Source organism: Oxyura jamaicensis, chromosome Z (genome assembly GCF_011077185.1).
Source record: "Oxyura jamaicensis isolate SHBP4307 breed ruddy duck chromosome Z, BPBGC_Ojam_1.0, whole genome shotgun sequence".
In the NCBI taxonomy this organism is placed as follows: Eukaryota; Metazoa; Chordata; class Aves; order Anseriformes; family Anatidae; genus Oxyura; species Oxyura jamaicensis.
Genome location: NC_048926.1, coordinates 74,952,863 through 74,977,974, shown reverse-complemented (window position 1 = coordinate 74,977,974; position 25,112 = coordinate 74,952,863). Strand labels below are relative to the sequence as shown.

At 40.2% G+C, this 25,112-nt stretch overlaps 1 protein-coding gene across 3 annotated transcripts in view; it reads left to right on the top strand.

Moving 5' to 3' along the window:
• The window catches only part of LPAR1 (lysophosphatidic acid receptor 1), a 71,946-nt gene that overhangs the window by 23,095 nt on the left and 23,739 nt on the right, over positions 1-25,112 (top strand). For all 3 annotated transcript variants that reach the window (XR_004746156.1, XM_035309890.1, XM_035309888.1), the window contains exons 2-3: positions 149-317; positions 12,247-12,994. Coding sequence is in view for 2 of the 3 variants with exons in the window: in XM_035309890.1 (XP_035165781.1) it covers positions 258-317; positions 12,247-12,994 (808 nt within the window). In the remaining variant the exon portion in view is untranslated. The remainder of the gene's footprint in view (positions 1-148; positions 318-12,246; positions 12,995-25,112) is intronic.

The following is a 25,112-nucleotide window of genomic DNA, read 5'->3' as shown; positions in this document are numbered from 1 at the left end:
CCTTTGAAACTTCTCCTGCAAGTCCATTGTAAGCAGGTTGGATGGTGAAAACTGCCAGGCTAGTTTTACAGCAGCTGAGGGGCACATGTTGACTGCATACCCAGTTTTCTTGTAATTCTCAACATATTTTTTTTTTCCTTCCTGACAGGAACAAATGCCAGCATGACTAGGATCTGAGGAAGCATTTCTGTATTCCTACCACAAGTTTTTGGGTGCAGAGGAGGGGTGCAAGGACAACAGGGACATTTTGAGCTAAAATGGATATCCCCTCCGAATTGGTGCCATCCTCCATGATGTCGCAACCTGAAGTGATTGAGGTGAGCTGATCGCAGTGAAACTCTGACAGCTGAACTGACTGAACCTCTTTATTTCTTCATCAAATCCTAGGTTTTTTCCAGTCTTAATTCTGAGTCATTGAGGGAATTTTCCCTGAAACGTACTGAAGACACTCATCATTTGCTAAGAATGTTGTTATACTTTGAGGCATGACATTGCTGTGTTATAATACTATTTGTAGAAGAAAATATATGGCATATTATGATCTTTATTGTTTCCACATAGGTGGTCCCTGCAGTATGGTTTGACTTTACTGTGCGTAATTAATACAAAGGAGAAGGTTGTGTTGGGGTTCAGTTGGAATAGTACTAGAGAAAATTTCAGGTTCAGTGCTCTTATCAGGAAAGCTAAGGTTTTAAGCCAAAAGCAGCAATAAAATTAATCATATACTTACAATTACTAACACACTAACCTTCCTTTCATGAATCAAAGTGTGTGTTTAAGCCTCAATATTTATAAATACCTAAGCGATTTCTTCTGCTCCATGTACTGAACACCAAGTACTTGTGCCTGCTGGTGAAGTAAATATTACAAACAGAAAAGGAGATGTTAGTACTAGTTAAGATTTCACCTTGGAAAGTATTTTCAAAATCCCTTTGACTTCACTGAGACCCAAGAGTCTGTTACAACTTAAAGCTTTAAAGTGTATGTACCTTACTGAACATTGCACTACCATTGATTAAGGTAGATAATACTGCCAGAAAATTGGAGATCTGAAGGTTTTTTCATTTGTTTGCTTTGTTTTGTCTTTTTTGTTGTTGTTTTTCTTTGCCAAAAACCCTTTGGTCAGGATAACTGCAGCTCTTAGCAAAGAACACTGAGAAGTGCAGTAGTTCACAGAGATACCTGTACCCTGTGAAGCTACAAGGAACTTGTCCACTAATGGGTGGTGAAGCTGAACCCAAAATCTATTTGGGGGAAACTTCTTTGTGCTCCTTTTCCTCCTGGTTTCAAATGGAGGTGGATTTTGTGCCTTCACAGCAGGTCAGGACACCTAGTAGGATGGAGATGATGTATGCCTGTGTCCTGGGGTGCAAGGCTGCTGATGGACTCTTCTCCCATTCTGGAGAAAGGCTTCCCCAGGCCACCTCCTTGGTGCTCTGAAAGACACTTGCACCACTGTCTCTGTGGGTTCCCACTCTGAAGAAAGGCTTCTTTGTGTATTAAAAATGTGTGTAACTGTTTAGGGATTGCTGTTCAGGGTAAATGTTTTCTTGAAGAGAAAATATGGTCAGCTGCGGTGCAAGAATGAGTGGGAAAAAGCTACCACTTGTAAAAGACCTGATGTGAAAATGTCTTTCTAATATGCACGGTCACTATTCTGTTGCATTTACAGTAAATGCACCCTTTTTCAGTGTTTGCAAGGAGTTTCTGCTGAGTAAATATTGCATGGAACTTGAATCACTAGACCAAAAACTAGAGAAAAGCAGATGATACCAGTCATTGACTGGTAACACAGATGGCTCTCCCTCCCTGCCTGGGCTTCAGAGGCCATGCTTCCATGAGGTTTGATTTAGGAGCAAAAAAGAAATGGCAACAGGAAACAAAGAAAATACTGATACCTCAGTATGGGTTGGAAAATATCATTCTCTCAACCTCATGTCATAAACACAGACTCCAGTTTCACAGATGATATCCACATGGGCAGACGTTTGTGCATGCATGAATTCCCCACAGATTTCAGTAAACCATCCTGGATGTGATGGTTGATACAGGGCTTCGGTCCATGTAGGGGTGTAATGGCTCCAAACAACCGGCCTGGAGACATTTATCTTTCTGATGGTAAGGAATGGCTCTTTAACAGAAAAGGATGTAGTGAAAATGCATCTAAAGAGGATGGTCACTAAGTGCAAGTACTGCAGTAAAGCAGTTTCACAGGGAAGGGGCTTGCCTTTAGCATTTGTGTTCACATTACAATGAATTTTGATTATAGTTTAGGAAAATGTATTAATTGCAATGCAGTTATTTTCTGTAGCACATGATTTTGCCTTTAAAACTGAGAAGATACCACAGTGTGCTGCAGAAGACATTAGAGACTAATGTTTTAAGGATATTAAAAAAAAAAAAAAAAAAAAAAAAAAAAAAAACCTGGGGAAATTTTTTTAAAATTTTTTTTATGGGGAATATGAAAAAAAAAAAAAAAAAAAAAAAAAAAAAAAAGTTTCATTAGTCTTTTTTTTAAGCATTACCAGGATAGTTGTTTTCCTTTCATTTGGTCAGTTTAGTATTAGAAATAAGTATTACCTATTTTATTCACCCGTGCGTTTATATGTATGTATATAGATATCAGTAACAAATAATACTCTGTCAGTTATCAGCCCTTTAACTGCATAGGGGCAAGCATAGACCTCAGCAGTACATTTTCGCAGCCTGAAGCCCAGTCTGGCAGTATTTTGCTTAGGTTTGATCCTACAGATGCTTGTGGTGGCACCACACTTGGGAATTTTCTGCTAATTTAATTGCTATTGGTATTTTTCCTGAGATTCGTTTTCTGAGTCAGGTAACAAAAAGGTTTCTGAAAGCAGCTTCTTGGTACGAGGTGTGGCATAGCTATTACTACTTTAAATACTGGTAGTGTGTCTACACAGGAACAGGTTCAGATGCATCTCTACAACCTTCTACTGAAGCAAAGCTGTTTTCCATAGTAGTGTCTCTTGATATCCTTCCTATGCAATGACCTCTGAGAAGCTCTGCTCCAAACTTCTTTTCCCCTCCAGCATCCTTTTACCAGAGATGGGGACTGGGGAATAGACTTAATGCATCTTGGTTAAGTTTAATTGTGAAGGATAAGTAAAGTTTCAGGGTCATTTGACTATCCATAGCTGGAATCTGGAATAGAAAGTGGTTCTGCGACACTTCCAATGTATCAAAGAAGTCAATTAAAGGAAAAGTTGCCAGAACATGCCTTGAATTTTTTAGCTATGGGGTTTTATTGTAAGGCTGAATCTATTCATTTCAAATTAGACAAGCCATACTGTTCCTAAAGAGAGAGAAACAACAAAATAACAAAACTTTTTTTAATTATTATTTTTAAGGTTCTCTATGTTTTTTGGCACATGTGATGACTTCGTGTTTCAGCTGTGTATAAGCAAAAAGATAACAGACACCTGATTAGTCTGATAATGCAGTAAAGTAGAAAGTTAAAGCAGTCTGTAGGAAACATTTAACATCCCAGAGGGCTTTCTTTTTAGCAAAGAGGAAGTGTAACAAGTAGTGATCTAAACAGAGCAATTTACTCTATGGAGTGATTAGTATCTTCTCTTCTTGTGAATAGCATGAAATGAACTCTTCTGTAAAAGCTTTGAAGAAGAAATTGTGTGAGCTCTACTTGCTTAATGAGCTAGGGACTTCCAACAGTGCTTCAGGAATACTTAAAGCAAGAAAACAACAAAAATTCATCATTCTCACTTTGCTTTTGCCAGCAGTGGATCCTACCAGCCAAATACTAGAAGTAAATGAATACATTTAAATAACAGCCGTGCAGCTGTTCCAGAGAGGAACCCGGAGCATTTTCCATTATAGTGGCCTTCCATGGCTGTGTGGTTACCAGAGCCAAAAACTACTTCTTCCACTTAGTGCCATTGAATACTGCTTTATTTTCCCTTCCCTTTGTTCAAATTAGAGTGGGAGAGATTTAAGCTATCTATCCTTGCCACAGAATGGTCATGCTTGGTATCTTTTTCCTCTCTGCAGTGATGCTGGAGAACCCCTTTCCCCAGTAAAACCCAACATTTTACATCTTCGATTTGCTGCTCAAACTTCTGTAGCTGGCAAAGGCACTGCATTTTTCTCCCTTTCTAAGAGAGTAAACATGTACCCTCTGTATTAAAACTGACCTCTTGGGGTGATAAATATATTAAATTAAGATAAAAAAAAAAAAAAAAAAAAAAAAAGAAGCAGCAAATGGCTTGTGATTAGAGGTGTATCTACCCAGGTACAGACACCACAGTAGAAACTAAAATACCAATGTGCTTTTTTTTTTTTTTTTTTTTTTTTTTCTTTTATTTTTTAATGATAAAAGATGAAATTATCACGTGTTCAAAATATACCTTCAGTTTGTTCAAAACAGACAGGCATTGCCTTACAGGCAGCTGTTTAGTACTGTACAGACAAGCTAATGACAGGGAACCCTATCATTCTTGTTAGAACCCTGAGAGAGAAAGATTATTCTCTATGCTGTTAATATATTTCATAAAAGAGTGCATCAAATCAAACAAAACCAAAACTATCTGATATTTCAAGAAAAAGATGTATTTGCAGTTGTAAACACAGTACAGCCTTCTTTCCATTTTGAAATCTTAGTTTCCAGCCCACAATTAAATGTGCTCTGCTCATTAACATAATTTTGAATAAGCATTTGCTTGAAGGCTCAACTCTCCCAAGTGCTTGCTTTGCTTGTTTGCTCTGTGAAGAGTGATGGAAGGTGTGCCCTGGAAATGGAAGTAGCCCCAACAGCCTGCAGCATTTTTTCAGCATAAAAGACCAGTCTTTCAGCTGCTGGAGCCAAGAACTAATCCCCAGCTTGGCTCACAGAGCAACAAACTGGGCCCGAAGGATGCTTGCTGCATTTCTCTATGTGTGGAAACACACTTGGGATGTTTGAGGTGTGGGTTTTGTGGAGTCTTGTTTATTTTGGTTGGTTGTGTTTTTTGTTTTTGTTTTATATATTTTGTTCTGATATTTCTTTTTTGTCAATGGTTGTTTGTTGTTTTGTCTTTTTTTGGCACCCCTGTTTTCTTCCGGTGTGGAGGCTTCTAAAGCAACACAAAGAGGAGACTGTGTGCCTTATCTTCCTCAAAAAAAAAAAAAAAACTTTTCCCAGGGCTGGGTAGGGCTGTCCTGAGCTGCACTCAACCTGCAGAGCAGCCTGCAGGAACACGAGAGCAGGTTGGATATCTGCCACGGTGTTTAGGTGGAGGGCAAGGGCAATGCCGAGAGGTAGGGCAGGCAGGCCTACAGGGAGTGAACCAGGTGGCTTATTGAAGAAGCCTGCTCTGTATCATGACACAGACATTTTTTGAAGGTGTGAGAGGAAGCATATTCTGGTAAGTTGATAGAATATAATCACTTTACTGAGTTTCTCACAGTGCCAGGAGGTGCTGGGCCTATACCAGGCCTTGTCTGAGCTCCCTCTGCAAGGAAGAAGGGGCGGCTGGGAAGCCCAGCTTGTCATGAAAGCTCCTCCAGAAGAAAATGAAACTCAGAGTTTCGCAAAAACCCATTAGGTAGTCTGTATGGGATATTCAGGCTCAGTGACCCAGAAGATATGCCCAGTCATGTCTCCCATAGTTGCAAAGCAAATTAATGTATTTTTTGCAATACTTACGCATTTCAGTGGTGGCTCTTTTGAGAGGAGTTTGGAAGGCAGTGTTGGAGCTGCAAAGAAGCTGACTGGTCTCAGAACAAGTCTTTGGTAATCAAAGCACTAAAGCCAGCCATGCAGTGGAAGGGGGAATATGGTAAAGTGGAATTATACTCTCATTCAGGTGGTCTTCATTTCCTACTGTATTGGAAAAAAATTATCAGAACATGTAGGTAGAATTTGTGAGCGATACAGCTCATTTGAAAATGATGGGTCTGTGGAAAAGAAGCAATGATAAAAAGAGTGTCTGAATTATTTGGTAGGCTGTTGTATGGATGTCTTCACTCTGTCTTCCACTGGGTATTTTTTTTACAATCCTTCTACCTTTTGATTTTCTAAATCTCCTTAGGCAGAATTCTGCACTGTAAGGGATTTTGTTTGCATGTCCATGCTTCTTTCCTGTAGCATTATAAATTGCAAGAATGTTAACCTAGACAGTTAGCTACCTGGAGACCTGCTAGACCAGCTCGGTGTGCTCCTGACCATCCCTGCTCTTCACCAGTGAGAATTCAGTCTGTGCGTTGCATGATCCCTGATTTATCTATCCTGAAAGGTTGTAGGGTTGCATCTAAGTATTTCAGACCTACTAGTTATGTTCCAGAAGAAAGGCATTTTTATCCTTTGCTGGACTTCCTGCTCTTGCCCGTTCTGTTTTTTAGCCCACAGAAGCTATTTTTGAACTTGCTTTTGTAGTAATGGACAGTGAATAAGCACTAAGGAAGGTCAACACCCTCTTTGGTTTTACAGTCAATCTGTGGAGGTTGTAATCATAGCTTCCAACAGGATCTGTGTCACTTGTGAATTATACCTTCCAGCAGTCAAACTGCTTCTTTTTCCAGTGTTGCTGGTGGCTGGGTCTCTTTGGTACCCTGAGGGTCTAGATTTGTTAGGTTACTCTTTTTAAGTATAAGCTCTTTGATAACTAAGGGCTTCTCAGTTTGATTTTTTGCTAGCTTGGACATTTCTTAGGTCTGAGACTCAGCAATATAGTCTACTACAAAAGCATTCTTAAGATGTTGCCACAAGGTCTATAAGTAATTTTTTTCTTTATCTTGTCATAGCAGAATTAAAGGAGTCCCCTTGCAAAGGGATTCATTTCTCCCCTCTTCTCAGCTGTGAGAAATGAAAAACTATTCTAGTGAAATTGAGATGGCTTACTAAATCTAACATGCAAGTTTTTATTTAAATCTGTTAAACAGTTGCTTTGGAAGATGCAGTTCTGCAAAGGGTATGTGATGAGCTGTTGGATCTTGGTGATAGTGCTTTATACTTTTGTTTTACAGACTTAAATAATTGCATAAGGTATAGTAGATATAAGGCTTGATGAATCAGCACCCTTATCTGAACACTATTGATTTTGGACTTAACATTTTGGGTAAATGATACCTATCACCTTCTATTTTTAAAGTAAAAAAACACCATCCTTTCCCCTTTGTTTTTGAACCTCTTATTTCCTTTGCATCCCATCGTCTGAACAATACTTTATGCTTTTCATTAGATAGTGGAGAATTTTTTGTTGCAAGTTGGATTTTTTTTCTCATCCGTTGCAATTTTACTTCTATAAATACCATGATTTTGCAATTGCAGCTTGAGAAATTATTTACATATAAAATCAATTATTCCTATACTTACTCTCTTATGCATATTTTAAAGATATTATTAATTGATATCCTTTTTGAAGACTTTGAAATTGGCAGTTTCCCCAAGTTTTCCAGCTGTAGCCTTCCGGGCATGTTGGTAAATTTCAGAGTATTTATCTAAATTCAAAGCAGTGCTATTGCTTTTCCATTTACTGCAGTACTAAATGTAGAGCTGTAAGCCACCTATTGCTGTTTTGGAGTCCTAACCTACTGTTTCCAATTCTGCCTTTCCTCTGAAATATTTTGTGGACTTCCATGATAGCACTGAGAATGATAAATATTATTTTGGGGTTCAAGGGTAGCTACCCAAGAATTAAAATCTCATCCTGTATAGGATGAGTCTCCTCTGAGTCTTGCAAACTTCAAGGAGACTGCATGCAAGTTGAATGACTTCTGTAAATTTGAGGTCTCTGGCTTCTACTTGGCATTTTGTTGCATGCAGGTTGTCATCTTTCCCAGGCTTCCTTGCCAAATAAATGGATTTTCATCTCCTCTTCGTGTTCTGGGTAAGAAAACAGCAGCATGCCAAGGTTAATTCAGTAAAGGGGAAGAGGAGAGAAACAGACTGTGTTTGGAGGGCTTAGGGTTAAAATACTTTTTATGGGTTAAAATACTTTTTATACTTCTTGGATACGGAAACATTTTTGTGGCTTCCAAGTCTTAAAGGCTCTGTAAAAGTCAGACCTTAGTATGCTAAGACTGTTCATCTCTATTTCTCCCAGCAAGAAATAAATGCACATGTCTTGGTGGGTGGTCTTTTGTTGTGTTTTTTTTTTTTTGGAGGGAGGTGGGGGTCTAGGTGAACTAAGGAATTCTGCAAATTCTCAGATTGCAGTGGAGTTTATATACTGATCATTTGCCATTCATGCACTGAGGTGGTAGGATCCAGAGCTCCCCTCTCACCTTATTGCTCCAGGCACCCACTGCCTTCTCCACTCTAGTCATCTTCACAAGAGGAGAAGGCTGTAATGGGCTGCTCACCCAAGAATAACCCCATGGGCAAGACCTCTCCATGCCTTGGCCCAATTCCTCACCCTACTATTTCAGCCATGCTGGAGGGGCTGGGGCAACAGCAGGATGAATCAAGCACTAATCACTGGAGAGAAAGCTGCTCTTCTTCCCAGCCTCACCATTGCCACCCCAGTGGCACGGTCCTGTACCACCACAGAAGAGGAGCTGAGGGGACATGTGTAGCAGAGAGTGGCTGGAGATGCCATTGCCAAGGTGCCATTCTCAGTGCAGCATGAAAAGGTGTTGGCTGTAAAACGAGAGTGAGTTTTCTTTATGAAGTCCTGGTGCCGAATTTCCCAGTCTGTGTGCACTGGGTTGGGGTTGTGCTTAGGTCTCATTTTTTAGAGATTTTAACTCCATATTCTCAGGATTTTCTTGTTCTTTGGCTTGGGTATTAAATCAACCTCACATGGTTAGAGGAGGCTTTGATTTCAGCCTGCTATTATTCCGTTTTCCTTTATCTGTCTTGTTGGTTTGTAATTCAGATGTTGTCTTTTTTTCTGCACAGACTTGTCCTGGAGATGTAGTTAGCATGGGCAATTTGTGGCTCAGTTTGTTTTAAACTTCTGTTGAGATATACAAAATGGATGAGGTAAATCTCAGGGCACTGCACATCTGGCTCACCCATGCAATGAAACACACTGAGTGAAACTTCAGGAAATTAAAATATAAACTTCCCTGCCCCTTTTCCTGCAGGGGCAGGAGAGGGGCTGGGTCTGCCTGCTTGTGTGTGTCATTATGGTATGTTAACACTTTCAGGACTCGGAGGTACATTTATTTCCCTCTTGCTCAAGCCTTTGCAGCCAGACAAAAACGTCATGGGTAGATGAGATGCCTTGGGATCTCTGCATGTTTGTGACCCGTGAGGTCAAAACCTTCCTGTGGATATCTGCTGGCATCCAAGAAAGTCCATCATCTGGAAGTCCCCTATTTGAACTTTTGTTAGCGACCTGTTCCTTATTACTGTCGCTAATGGGCCCATTTACTGTGGTGTCTGAAAACTCCAGTGGTGAACACAAATCAATTCCCAACTTCACTCTCAAGAGCAAACACCTGCATGACCGAGGCCCTGAAAAACTCTTCTTTCCCCTGGGACTGAAAAGATTGCTCTTGAAGGAGGATTCCAGGTTTTAGATTAGCATGCTCTGAGCACAAAACATCTTTCAAAATCCTTTACATGACAAGAGTGTTTTGTTCCTACGTATTCAAAAGAAAAGAAACTAGTGAGCCTCATTGTGTTCATCTGGGATTATTCAGGTGCTTCCCTGTTTTCAAACCTAACAAGTCTGGCTCTGTAGCACTTAACATATTCTTATGTGAGTTGCACACATTTAGCCCTGGCTTGTCACTTTGTGAATGAGACAAACGCAATGCACTTTGTGCATATTACAATGAGCCTTGTGTTATCCTATATCGTTTCAGGTTTCGTATGAGGAGTGTGGGGAGAATATTACAAAATCAGAGGAATATTTCACATTCTAACCCCAAATGCAAAACAAAGTCAACACAAGAGAAAAAGGAAAGCAACATCTAGCACATTTTCAATTTCTGAAATTAAAATATATGTTCTGCCAGCTATAGTTTCTTTCTCTCTGCAGGAGCAACAGGGGAGCAAAAGTTGTTAACTATGGGCAGCAGTCATCCACAAGTAACATTTAGATCAGTAAATACATGGAAAAAGATAGAATTTATTCAGGATCACAAACTTCCACTAGATTTTAGAGTCCTGACCTCCGGTGTAACTGAGACTGTGTTCAGGTATTCCTATAGAGGGCAAAAAACGGCATTCACATAATTAATGCAGATGTTGGCAAGCTTTTATAAGGTCCACTAATTCATTCTTATGACTTCCTCCCTCCCTCAAGGCTTCTTATATTTGACCTGTTATTACCACACAATATTTAAGTAAAGAATTAAAGCCAGATGTCTTGTAGCTGGGTCTCCCTTTATTACGTATCTCTTGTAAATCAGTTTTCCTAGGCAGTGGAGAGATCCTATGTGAGAACTTCTTTAAATTCTTAAATAATTAAGACTGAAAGGTTTCTAACTTAAGAGTTGATGTATCCTAGAGGAACAATAAAAGTTTTATAGTAAGTGTGCTGAGAAATAGAATTTACTCTGGCTTTTTATTATCCTGGGTCTGCAAATGTTTCTGATCAATGTTTAGGTTGGGGGTAAAATCATTTTCAGAAAAACCTTTTTCTTTAACACAAATCTAGCTACCATGTGGCACATTTGGGATACAGGTGGGAACTTTTGTACATTGCTTTATTGGAACTAGCCTAGTTGTGACGACAAAGATGTAAATGAAAACAGAAATAGCTCTGAATAGTAATTCTAAGGAAATCTTTATCAGATACTATTTTCACTTGAGTCCAATTACTATTTCTGTTTCCCAATTGTGTACATTTTTTATTTCAAAGTGATGGTTGTGTTAGCCGTAGCATTTCCTCAGAATGGCCAGAGCTGTCCAAAATATTTGTTGTTGTTGTTGTTTGGTTTTGTTTGCATTTTTAAATTGGAAGACATTTTTATCTTTTAATATTGTTGATCTGTTCCTCATTTCAGCTTACTACCTGCTTTCTTGCTAAAACTGCTTCTCTTTCTGTGTTTAAGAAAAAAAAAATATTTCAGTCAGTAGAGTTTCGCAGCCATAAAACTAGAGACAGGTCTCCTGAGCCTCTTCAAACAGAGACTTTTCTGACATTAACTTCTTGTTGGTTTTCTCTTTATTATTTTATTTTTAAGTCCTTTATGATAAGCCATGCTAAACAAGGAACCAATGTGTTACTCAAAAGAGTTTCTTTTTGTGAGGTTTGCCTTTTGGGAATTACACCTTGTGTAATTGATTATAACTTAGGAAGGAAACTTATTAAGCATTTTCTTGTTGACCAGTGTTTTTACACAAAACTTATATTCTGGTAGCATATAGGGCTTGCTTGCTTCACCCATAGCTGTGCTCAGCTGGGTACTCTGGCAGGAAAATTAATCACATATTTCTTGACATAGCCATAACAATATTTAATGCAAGAAATAAAGTTTGTTGCTTTTAACACTTGCTAAGACAAATATTGCTTTTTTCTTTCCTTGCCTCGCTCCTTCATTTTCTAACTGAAATAAGCAAGTTTAGGTGAGTTATAGCTAAAGGCACAGTGCATTTATAACCCAGCTTAGAAATGTGGTTGATGGTAAAAGTAGAATGCTCTTAGAAATCAAGTGGCTTCCTTTATGGCTTATAAGTGCCCTTCATGCTTTATGGACAGACATTACCACTGGCCCTGGGAATTTACATTCTTAGCACACATTGATGATTTTAATTTAGTGTTGTTCTTCCCCATTTTTAAGACAGCACAAGAAATGCCTCTGATGGAGACCTAAATGAATGGAAACCTCCTGAGAACTGCAATAATCTTTCCTGCTCTTTGAGGAGCTTGTCTTTTAACACAGCTACAGACAAACAATATTTTTATGCATTGATAACATAAATAAGGCATTCTATAACAGAGTTAACGTCTTTCAATTATGAATTGCATGCCCTTCTCCATAAGTAAGTTTTTTCAGCAGGTCTGCTTGGCCAGAAGCTCTTAATATTTACTATGTAATTTACAACTATGTCAGAAGTCATGCTAGTTCCCAGAGCAGATGGAAGTATTTCTGATTGTTTCTAATCTGGTTGCAGTTACTGGACTCCTCAGAGCAATTGTTTGTGAGTTGTGGAATGCTATTTGTTCTGAAAAAATGAATTTGTTCTGAAGCATGTTCCCTTCCTGCCTCCAGTGCCTCTCCCTGCTCTCTGTGCATGCCTTGTCTGCGCAGGCAATCTATGTTTTTAGTTCTGACGTCGTTCTTTTTCTCTCTCTCTTTTTTTTTTTTTTTTTCCCCTCCCTCTTCTTTCAGTCCACAGCCATGAGTGAACCACAGTGCTACTACAATGAAACCATTGCCTTCTTTTATAACCGAAGTGGAAAATATCTAGCCACTGAATGGAACACTGTCAGCAAGCTCGTAATGGGCTTGGGGATTACCGTCTGCATCTTCATCATGCTGGCCAACCTCTTGGTTATGGTGGCTATTTATGTCAACCGCCGATTCCACTTTCCTATTTATTACTTAATGGCCAACTTAGCTGCTGCGGACTTTTTTGCAGGGCTGGCCTACTTTTACTTAATGTTTAACACAGGACCCAACACTAGAAGATTGACTGTAAGCACCTGGCTTCTCCGTCAGGGTCTCATTGACACTAGCCTGACGGCTTCTGTAGCCAATCTGCTGGCCATCGCTATCGAGAGGCACATTACAGTCTTTCGCATGCAGCTACATACTCGGATGAGCAACCGGCGAGTGGTGGTGGTAATTGTTGTTATCTGGACTATGGCCATCGTAATGGGCGCCATACCAAGTGTCGGATGGAACTGTATTTGTGATATCACTCACTGCTCCAACATGGCACCGCTCTATAGTGACTCCTACCTGGTCTTCTGGGCTATTTTCAACCTGGTCACTTTTGTGGTCATGGTGGTCCTATATGCTCATATCTTTGGATATGTCCGCCAAAGGACTATGAGAATGTCCAGACACAGTTCTGGACCCCGCAGGAATCGGGACACGATGATGAGCCTCCTGAAGACTGTGGTCATTGTGCTTGGTAAGTGTTTACTTCGTCCCCCTTACGTTCCCCTCTCTGCTTCTTACCAGGTGACTGCAGTAATGCATGTCCAACTTCTAGGAGGTCAGCAGCATCTGAAGAATGGTAGAAGAGGCAGGGCCCATAAGAAGCCCCAGTATTCATTACTGTGTTGGGATTATCAAGCTTATTTATTGAAATGCATATCAGAGACTTGTTCACTCAGCCCTGTGACATGAAACTGATGAAAAAACAGGACCTTGAGATGTAAGGGTTGTTGTTTTTTTTTGTTTGTGTGTTTGTTTGTAGCAATGCAGGTTTGAAACCTATAGCAGCAGCCCATCACGGGCAGTGTTCACCCTTTTGCTCTGGAAGATGCCAAATGGCTGCCATCTTAAAAAATAGTACAGGGGAAGCTGAACTATCCACTGAAGAACCCTTTGTTTCCTTCTGCTACTCAAAAAGCAGTGTGCATATTCAGGCAGTACTTTGTGTCTGGACAACAAAGAGGAGCTAAAGGGTATCAATGACAGGATTTCACATGTGAAGCAGGCACAGTATGCATAGGCCTCTGTATATCTAAGTATTTGCCTGTTTATGTATGCATAAGGACACAGCGTGAGGTATTGGTGTGTTTCAGCACAACACTGAAGGTCTCTGAGGTTCAGGACTTGGAAAATGAGGAAACATTAGATGAATATTATGGCAAACTTTGGAGTCGGGTGTTTTCTGTCTTTCTGTGGATGGGTGTATTTGGTTTTGGTCTTGGGCTCTCAGCTTTCTTATGTGAAAGGACATATTGCATACTGGGCACTATGCCCTGGTGATTTTCCTTGGAGCTTCTTCTGCCCTTTGTTGCAGCAGCTGTTGGTGAGCTGCAGGCAGGGATGGTGCTGTTTGCTTCCTCAACCTCAGCTGTGGTCGTAAACCTCTTCTGTTGTGGTACTGGCTGGCCAATATATTTTCAGTGTGATCTCTGCTCATACATTCCCAATAGGAGAATGGAGGAGGGTGCATTCAGTACCTACACTTCCAGCTAGTCCCATGTATGCTTGGTATTAACTACCATTTGCAATTTATTCAGTGACATGTATTCCTACAATTCTGCATTTTTCTGTTACCAGTGCTTGAGACCCATGAGATAGTCCAGCATGGTGCAGGGGTCTCTTGGGATTCTAGTTCCCTACTGCATGGTGCCTTAGTCATCCATAAATGCCACAGTACCCAGCCTGCAAACACCAAAACTTAGCCAAGGTTCTTGCCCTGAGATCTTGATATCCATGGTTTTACACTGAGATTTTTGCTTTCTAACAGTCTGTACTGCCTGTACAGACAAAGAGGATAGTTACAGAGCTTTGTTGTGAGTCACTGTGACAACTCATGCTTTAGTTTAAGAAGTGCATGCTGTTTTCTGACCTAGCAATTTGCTTTTTAAGCAGAATATGGACTGTGTAGGACTACTCTGTCCATCCATTAAAAAGCTGTATTCCTAAGTGTCCTGCTTTTTTCTTCAGGGAAAGAATATCTTTCAGAGTTTTGCATGGGAGGCTGTAGAGTTGAGTTAAACCTCTTCTGACTGCCTGGTGGTTCGGAAACCTGTCTCTCCAAACCTCCCTCCTTGCAGAAGGCAAGATGAGGTTCAGAAAATAGAAACCTTGAAGAACACTTGAATTTTGCAGATTTTTTTATTTTTTATTTTTTTAATAGATCCTTGTTTCCTCTTCTGCGTAAATTGCTTTTCATATAACAGTGAAGTATTTCTTGTGAGGAGAATGACTGGTTCAGGCTTTAAAAAAAAAAAAAAAAAAAAAATAGTAGTTAATACCAAGCATACATGGGACTAGCTGGAAGTGTAGGTACTGAATGCACCCTCCTCCATTCTCCTATTGGGAATGTATGAGCAGAGATCACACTGAAAATATATTGGCCAGCCAGTACCACAACAGAAGAGGTTTATGAAAAGTAGCCCCCGTTTTTCCTAATAAGAGACTCCTTTTTTCAATGTGTTGTTCTCAAAACAGTGGAACAACTCCAGTGGTTAAGTAGCATTAGCCAAACTGAAGGTGACTAAAGCTTAAGTGCTGATGTAGTTCAGTAATATCTCTGATTCTTCATTTACATTATTTGGAGTAAAATCTATGGGTACTGTGAGTAGCACATGTTAAGTTTTCCACAAAATCCTAACAGGACCTTATTTCTTGTCACCAACGCAGCTAAATTCATTCAGTGTTGTGCACACACTTTACCTTAGCACCTCTTCTAATCTGCAAAAACACCATTTTTTAGTGAGAGACAGTCTTTTATTGAATTTTTTTGCACAAAGCAAATTCCAGGCAGTTTGGCTGGAAGAGTTCACTCATAGGGCCACCAAGTAAAAGCAGCGGCAATGCTTTCACCTCGTTATCATTTGGGAGATGAAGCTGCAAGGTAAAGAAGGCTGGAAAACAGCAGTGTAGAAATGAGAAAGGATAGCCTGAAGCCAGGAATCAGGTGTGGGGGCAACCACAGAGAATCTGTTAACTGTTTGTACATTGGGGTGTTAAGCAGATTGCTAGCTGAACCATGAGGAAAGCTCGTTAATTGCCATCAGCTGACGAGAACTGTCCCATATCACTGAGTTATCACTTCCATCGGAGGATTGTTGTCTGGTTCTGAAATGAAAGTTGAGCATCAGCTGGAAGCACTGATTAGGTAGGGGATGTCTGAGTTTGGAGGAGACAATGAAGCCAGCCTGTTGATCCTCTGGATGTCTTGGTGCTCTTGCACTGCTTGAAGTCCACTTGGAAGTCCGGTTTAAAATTTTCACAAGCAGCAGATTTAATTTCAAAGCGTCGTACATACCAAGTGGCTCCTCCCAAAGCTAGCTGATCCACAGTGCTGCAGGGGAAGAGTTTGTCTGCAGCTGCTTTGGAAAAGGAAGAAAAGGTGGGTGTCCTGGACTGCCTGGATGGCTGAATGTGTATCACATGCTGTGTGGCTTTTTCTGTGTGAGCAGGTCACTTCTTCCCCTCTCTCCATCACACTACCTTTTGTGGGATGGAGTCAGCATAGGAACTGCTTGACACCCCCAGTCCTCGGTCCTGGCCGGGACCCCAGTTTCAGTCAGGACTGAGTGCGATGCCCTGGGGCTGCCGGCAAGCAGAACAGCCGCCAGCCATGTTGCACAAGCAGGCAATTGTGCAGCAGGAGAGGTCGGGGTCTGGCACCCTGCGTCATCCCACAGAGCCAGGGTGTCGAGTCCCAGGAGCATGTCAGAGGCAAAGAACAGATTTTTTTTTTTTCTTCTTTTTTTGTTTTTGGCTTTTGTTTTTCCTTGAGTGAAATATTTTAAACAGAAGGAAGTGATTTCATAGTTGAGCTTTTTTTTTTTTTTTTTTTTTTTTCTTCTAACAAGGCGGCTTTTGAAATCTTTCAAATGTAGCAGGGAACATAAAGCTCTTTCTCTGGAGCATGTCTTTTCCTGTGCGCTGGAGCTAAGGCAGGACTGATCTGTATACTGCACACGGCCATAAAATCAGGTCTGGTTTGGCTTGCAACCCAACGACACTTTGCATTTCATCGCGAACATGTGTTAGGTTTAAATGAGCAGTCAAAGGAACAGGCAGAAACCTAGTGGATGCAACAGTTCAAAGCTGGCATCTTTCTTCCCTTCTGTCCTCCCCATTTTTGTATCTTCTTCTTAAGGACAAAGCTAAACTGCTGTTCCTTGCAGAAGTCATAGTTGGAGTGTGAAAGCATTCATCAGGGCCAGAAGATGCAGTATCAATCCAAAAAAAAAGTGTGACAATATCTAACTGCTCTTTTAAGAAGTGATGAAAACACCAAAAGGAAAAAAATAATAAAGAAAGAAAGAAAAGGAAAAAAAAAAAAAAAAAAAGCCAATTTCAGAGCTCAGGTCTGAAAAACTAGCTCTGCTTTAGGTTTCCATGAAATGAAACAAGTCATGTAAGGCAAGGTGTTTTTAGGCATTCTTATATACATGCATTTGTAGGTAAGTATCAGCTTAGATCGCAAACATTGGAATGTCAGCCTGTATATTCTCCTGCCTTGCTTATGAGCTCCTGTTTTCATAATGTCGATAACTCTTCCCTAAACCTCTGTACACATCTTTGGACAGTATTCTCTATCTAGAATGTAGTCTTTGTCTGAGAATATTATTTTGCCATCATTATGATACCAGAGACAATAAAGGCAAAAAAATGAACCTGGTGCATGGTCCCCCTGCAGAAACACTAAAATGTGAGGTAGTTTTGTCACTCCGTTCACAGTAATTAGTCAATACCTCTTCCTGACACAGGGTAGAAAACTGCTGTATCTGAGATTATGATACTGAGGTTTTATAACTAAATTTGAAATAATAGCAACAGCTCTTCCTACAGTCACTCCAATTACCCTTCTGTTTTGGGTGAGTTCTCAATGGTGTTTGGCCCAGACCAGGCATGTCTGTTGAGCTGAGCACCACAGTTATCCCCCAGGACAGAGGAAGAGCAAACAGTGCATTCCTAATTGCTTACCCTTTATGTTCCTGGGAACTAAGAAGACACTTAGGCCTTCCCTAAGTGTCTTTCCAGCCTGTAAGACCATCCCCTTTGTTTGTAGGAATAAGGTTTGATTTATAAGATTCTGAAAACCAATGTACACACAAATAAAAATTGAAGGTTCTTTTTGTGTAAACTGTTTTGATTTAAAGAAGTCTTTTTGTGTTTGAAGACAGTCCCTTGCCATATTATAATGAAGCAATAGATGCAAGGAAAACATCTGGAAGTTCAGCAAAAACATCTGGAAGCTTGGAACTGCCCAGTAACACCTTTTTTTGCTGCCCTCTCTTTCTGCCACAGTTATGAATTGCGTGAGAGACTTGTTTTTGTACTTCTGTAGCATTTCTTTCCCAACTAGGTACCGAATGGGGATGGAAAGCAACAATTAACTGTGGTAACATACCGAGTTTCAACATGCTGTATGTAGACAGGCAACTAAAGCACACAGAATGCATTATTGATAACTGGGTGATTGATTGAAATGCACTGTTTTATTCCTCGATCAAAAACATGGAGTTCTGTGAGAGCATATTTTTAAAAGATGTTCTCAATATCTATGCTGTCTCTTCTGATGTGTGGGCTGCATCTTTCCCACTTCCGCTTCCCATGCAAACTACTAAATTGTCAGTAGAAAATGAAGAGAGCAAGAATTAGTGCTGCAGCCTGAACGAAAACACCCCGAGTGTCACCAGTGGGATGTCTTTATTTCCGTACCCCTGCAGTGTCAAGTGGATAACAGGCATGGCCTGTCTTCACCGGCTGCTAAATCTTAAAGATTTTAAACCTAAGCTTTATGAAATGTATTTTGACACTCACCGAGTAACTGGTCATGGGCTGGTATCAAGACGACACTGTCTAGCCAGAGCTTGGTCATGGATTCACTTGACCATGGAAAACCTCCCCTGCCCATGGAAAGTTACTCTCATGGTCCAAAGCAAACATCTGCTCTGGTAGCACAGTGTAGCTGATACAAGGATCTCTCAGAGAGGATGGGGCTTAACTCTGAGCCCTGGAGCTAGAGGGTGACAGCTTCATCTCATCACCTTCTCCCTAAGGAGTTCTGCTGGCATGAGGAGAGACAAGGTCTTCAGCAATGTTTTCCCTGAGATGACTGGAAATAAATACATAAATACACTGTTTGCATTCGGAGACATCTATCCACAAGGTAATGGTGGCCCTGTTTGGAGAGTAGTAGCTTCCAGGTGTTTTTCCCTAAGCATGATTGTATTTTCCACGTAGAGCTGAGCTGGGGAGTGAGATCCGACTGGCGTTAGGCTGAGGGTGGCACATTCACATTTTCCCTGGAAGTGGGGGGATGTGAAGCCATAAATACCGGGTTACCCTGTGGTCAGCATGGGGGGGCTCATTCAGAGTCACCAACCCTGCCTGACCCCTGCATCACAGTAATGTCACTTGTGTATTGATTTAGTCCGGAGGAAAAACAGGGCAATAAACTCTGGGACTGGCGCTGGCAATACGAGCCTGAGCATCAATGACTTTCTGTTCTAACACACAGGGTGCAGTTATGTGCAGTCCCAGTGTTTTCAGATAAGTATATTTTAAAAGTGCATAAACTGTGAATTTAACCCACGGTCAAGTAAACTGGGAAATTGTGGCTGATGACTGTAGTCTAAATGGGGTGCTCCTCGTGGAGTTTATACGGTTAATTCTTATTACCAAAGTATGTGCATTGTGGAGGAGGGGAAGGTTTATAATGAGTGCTTTCAGAGCTGCAGCATGACTGCAATAATTTCAAGCTGTATCATCAAATATTTGCATGAAGAAGTGAAATCTTCATTAAAATGAAAGATTTTTATACAACATACCTCATCCTGTAAGATATTTGATGGGTTGGATTGCTTTCTCTTTTCTCAGTGGAAGTCCTTACGAGCTGGAATGATTGCTCCTCTGAAGATAATTCCTTTGAAAAAAATAGAGAACACGTACAGTTTGGGGTGGGGATGCTTGCCAGGGCTGCTAATGCTTACCATGTATTACTTTTTTTTTCCTTTCTTTTCTGTCTTAATAACATTTTGATACTGACTTTAAAAAAAAATAAACAAAAAAAATCTGTCTACCTTCAGCTTGTACATAGGTGAAAGAAAACGGAAGTCTTCAGAGTATTGCTTATATTTGTTAGAGTATTTAACTGTGAAATCAGTCTGTTTTAATACCAGCAAAAATAGAATTTTCATGATGTCTGTTATCCATAACAAGAGTGGACTAATAATTTTTATATTCATACAAGTAAGTGTCCAAATTCCTATATATGAATATATATGATATATATATTCTTGATATACTTTCTTACTGTATTAGCTAGATATTGCACTATTTTATAAAAGGTTTAGTAATTTTCATGAATAACTATTTTTTGATAAATGGTTTTCTGCTTTCAATTGATCAAATGGAAGCATGAAATCTTGCTAAGGATGTAAGCTGCAGTGCATACATAATTATGAAGTAGCTGAAGTGTGTCTTAAGTTTAAGATACTTTGGACTTGGATGGATGTTTTTCTTGCTTGCTTTTCATATTCTTCTAGTAAAAGCAATAACACGTGTGCCCTGTGACACTTACTGGTCTCTCTAAATCTCTCTCACTGGTCATTTTTACTATTTATACTCCTGAAAATGAATTCCAGTTGATCTTACCAAATTTGGCAGTGTAGTCCCAAACCAAATCCTGTCTCAGTGCTGCCTGGCAGGTGATAATGTTGCAAGGAAATAAAGAATAAGGAAATGTGGCATGTGAAAATAACAGTGTGGCTAGTTTATGTCATAAACCTCATCAGTAGCTTCCTTTTTCAAAACAAGCCTGAGCAAGCTCTTGCTGCTGAAACAGAAGTTTCTGTTGCTCTGGATCCAGACAGCTCTTTCTCTGAACCCAGAGCCTGTTTGGGTGTGTTCGCGGTTTGGTTCTAAATGTTTTGCTTAAGTTCTTCACTGACTCTCCCAATTAAATTTATTGCATCCTCAACTAAAGCTGATACGTCCTTGGTAACAGTCTTTTCTCTAAAGTATTCCAGGTATCCCTGTGTAATTCATCACTTCACCATTGGGAAACCATTTGGAAGTTTCCCCCATCTTTCCCCCTTCAGTTAAGAATAAGCATTATTTGTTTTCATTTGGGATCTTTTGAAACTGCTTTGAGGAACTTCCATCACTTCCCAAGGCAGGAATGTGGTTTCATTTTATTTTATTTTATTTTTGAAGAAGGAAGATCCCTCTAGTAAATCCATTTCTTTACATACAATGGAAATGAGGCCTTGTTTAATAAAAGTCTTTCCCCTGACTTCACTATAATTTATTACTTTTCAGGGAAGAAATAAATTTAACAGGCAAACTCTAGGAGTTCCTCCAAGAATGGCTAGAGAAAGATAAACCTGAGTAGTTCAATATTTACACTCATGTTCAGCTTTTGATTTAAGTAAATAAATAAATGAACAAACTACTCTAGTAATTGTTTGCATAAGTGTTTTCTTGTTTCCAAAAGGCTCACAAAGATGGATTTCAAAAATAGGTTTTATTCTCAACAAGACCATCTTTTTTTATGAATAATAGCATTTGAAAAACACACCCCTACCCCCAAGCAACAGAAGACAACCTTTTAGATTGGGTTCAGGTGAAATAACAAACCACTTTCTGTACAGTTAAATTCACTTAGTGAAAATTCACACAAAACCAAAATGAATTAGTACCATATCTCAGACATCTCAGTCTCCTAATTCCTAATTCCGCCCTCCAACACAACAGCCATGAACGTACTCATCTACTTGGGCTATTCTGAAGTAGCTGAGATGGACACTCATTTGTGGCATGTTCACTCTAACCCAGAACTCTCAGCAAACTTTGAAAAAAGCTGAAGGCCCAGGGTAGAAATTGTTAACAAGAAAAACATTAGCAATCTGTGTGTGCAAGAAGACACACATGTAAAATTTCAGCACATGGCTAAGAAGACCTGCTGATCTTAGACTTTCTCAGCTGAATATTTTGGAACAGTAGATGGCATTCAGTCCTTTAGAAGGGTCAACAATAATGCTTTTGCAAAATGGCTGCTTGCAAGATAACATTTTTATCTTCTGGAAAGCACATAGTTGCATGGGGAGTTTGCTTCTAAATGTTTTGCTTAGTTTCTTCTCTGACTCTCCCAATTTAATTTACTGCATTGCCAGATAAAATTGATACATCCTTGGTGACTGTTAAAATGCAGCATTTTGCAGTGTGGGAAGATCTGGAGTAACATACATGTCCAGCTTGTGTGTTTTCATCTTTGAGATGCCATTTGAGTATCACTGGAAACCACTGAAGGGCTAAGCCAAAAAGTCAAAGCGAAATTTACAGATAGACCTCGGCTTGCGAAACTGTGAACAAAAAAGCCTGCTGTTAACTTGTCACATTGCAAAATGGTGTTCAGTGAAGCACTGAACGATCATTTGTTTGCCATAGTGGAAAACATTTTGAACAAGAGGCTGTTTTGTGGGAGAGGCGAAGGGTGCTGCTGGCGGTGTGTTTCATCTCACTTGGGCAGCAGGAGCAAGTAGCCCAAGTCCTGTGTTTATCTGAGGGTGTCCATGAAAATAGAAAAATATCATTTTCAGTCTGAAATTATGCCTGTTCCTATAGTTTTAATTAAATTATCGCTCTCAGTGTCAAAACACAAAATTACTTCCAGTAGAAATGCTTGTGGAGACATCTGAGATGCATCATCTGCCCTCATTCTGATTGGTGGGGTAGTGACTGCAGCCCTCGAACAGCAGCCTCTGTGCTTCCCTGCTTGCAGTCTCAACATGAGAAATGTGTTAAAGGAGGATGCATAGTTTTTGTTTTTGTTTTTGTTTTCTTTCAGTGCATGCATTTTGAAGAGGAATATGTGAATGAAAATTGTAATTTGAGTACTTCTCGTTCTGGTGTCATTAGCGGGACAGCTTCCTATTTCATATAGCTGTGGGCACCGTCACTGACCACACATGGACTTTTTTTCTTTCAGACAGAGGTCTTTTTTTTTTTCTTTCTTTTAATTTTGTTTTCAACCTTCTGTGAATTAGGCTTTGTCACGCACTTGCACACTTGCACTTCCTTAAAGCTGAAAGTTTACTGCTGCATCATGGCTAGTGGCCGTGGCCAGGCTGGTGGCGAGTTACGTAGCTGCCTGAGTCTAGGCATTTTTTTCTCCCTCCTCTTCCTCCTTGCTCCCCACAGCTGCTCTGTCCACAAGACTTTGGGAACTCATCTTCCTTTATAATTTACTCTCTTGTTTATTTGAAGTCCTTGGCCTGGTGAGAAAGTTCAAAAACCATGATCTGTATGAGCTCAGAGGAAAACCTGGAGAGCAGATAAAAGGACTGTGAGCAGGTATGGAAGGTCACGGAACTTCAGAAGCAATGACCTCATTTGCTAAGTCTAAAGCGTTTGTTTGTTTGTTTGTTTGTTTTTTTTTTTCTGCCCTCAACATTGTCTGTTGTGTGAATCTGCTCACTGATGAGGAATTAGGGCTCAGGGAACCACCATCAGTGACAGAGCTTGCTGCTGCAGGCTGCTGCTCAGAGAGCAGCACTATGTGATGCAGTGGGCTGAAGCAATAATGTCTTCATGTTGGTGCTAAAAGCCTGGGAGGTTATTTAAAACTAGCAGACAAACAAAACAATGCTTCAGATAAGTTTGTGAGGGAAGCGAGAAGGAGCACATCTGTTGTTTTTCATGGTGTTGGACTAAGAGGTATCTGGGGCTTTCTGCTCTAACAAATGACTTGGCATCTTAATATGAGATTGAAAATATAGCTGTAGATGTGCAGGGAGAGTTAAGATTTTTGAAATGTTTTCCTTTGTGAAAGAGGAAGTTGTCTCCTAAAGAAAAGGGAGAGAATTTAGCTGTTAAAGCAGGAAAAGCTGCCAAGCTACTGCCTTTATCTTCTTTTCATGGAAATTGTTTCCTCTGACCCTGGACTCAGTACCTTCCTTGTTCACCTAAAAATGGTTTGGGGAGCTGTTTCCCATTTTCTGATATTGCTATAACCCCAGGAAGAAGTTATTTCTACATATGGCATTGATAATTCTCTTCTGCCTTTGTCTGAAGTAGCTTTTAAGTGCCCAGTTTTTACTTTTCTAGAATTACAACAAGTAACATAAAGTTGAATTTTTCCCAGAAGAAGCAGTGTGTGTAGAAAGAAAAAAAATAAAATAAAATAAATAAAAAAAAAAACTGATGCTCTCTTCCATTAAACAAAATTAAAATGAAAATCATAGTTCATAAAAGGAAAACTGAAGGAAGTTTTTTAAAAGAAGGTATTAAGTGGTTTTAGATGAGTAACTGGATTGCTTGAGTGACATGTATTTTTTTAAGTTTGTTATGAATTATCAAAGTAAACGTATGTAATGGCATATTTTCTACCATAAATGCATCCTGCTTCTATTAGAGGAAAGGACATACTGGAAACTGTGCTCACACATCCAAACATAGCATGGTTGCTGCACTGGTGCCCCAACACAGGGCAGCATGCCCAGCTGGGAACCCAGTGTCACCTGCCAGTCCCTTTGGTGCGGATGCTGTTGCACACGTATTTCAGTTAGTTCCCGTGAATTGTGAGGAAAAGCTTCTACATAATTACAAAAAAAAAAAAAAAAAAAAATTCATTTCATTTAAAGTGCACAGTTGAGGAACAGGCGGGTTTTTGATTTCTCTCATCAGCTGGCAGGCAGTGTGAGAAATGAAGAGCGACTAATAACATTATTACAAAGTCAGTCTTGTGTCTATTAATCAGCAGGCACAAGGTCTATGTTTGATATAGGTGGGCTGCATTTAAAAATTTTCCAGCAGAGCCATTAATTTGGTTAAGTACTTTAAGTAATGAGGTGTCTACCTCCAGGTTACAAACATTTAATGGGGAAATATATTTCTTTCAATGCGTAGTAAGGAACTGTCAGCTTGTAACTGATGTGGAAAACAGCCCTTGCACCCAGTTAATTGGGAAAAGGGCCACAAAGAGGTTGCATACCTCCAGGCTCTGAAAAGCCTCATGAATGGGGTGAGACACAGGCTGAAGGAGTCAAGCCATGTCTTTTTTGCAAATAGAAAGGCATGGCAACTCCCCTTTGCTCATACCATGTAGGAAGCAGTGTGAGAGCGACCGAGTGGGTGTTTCTAACCCCTGTTTGCACAGGTCAGAGCGGAAATTTGTGATGTAAAAGCTGTTTGTCCTGAGCTGGCAGACCTGCAAAGCATGTCTGCAAGTATTCAATGTTCCACGCTGTGTCAGCTGCACACACGGTGATGGCCTGGTTCCTCCTCTGGAGGCAGTGAGTGGCAAGGAAAAAAGCTGTGCCAGTCTGAGTAATTAATATAGCTGCATCCCCAGAGCAGAGGCAGTGCTCAGAACAGCCTGACCAACACAGCAGCAGTGCTGCCCAGCACAGGCGGAAGGAGGCTTGCCTTGCACCCCTACGGCGCAGTGCTCTTTTACGTATTTATGCGGTTACAGAGGTTTTGGTAGGGTGTATTGTATTGTTCAGCTTGTCATTTTTGCCTTGGTTCCTCTTACTGCAGCAGTTTTCTGGGACTATGGAGCACAGGAGTGAATCCCAGTGTCTATATCCTGACTCTTCACT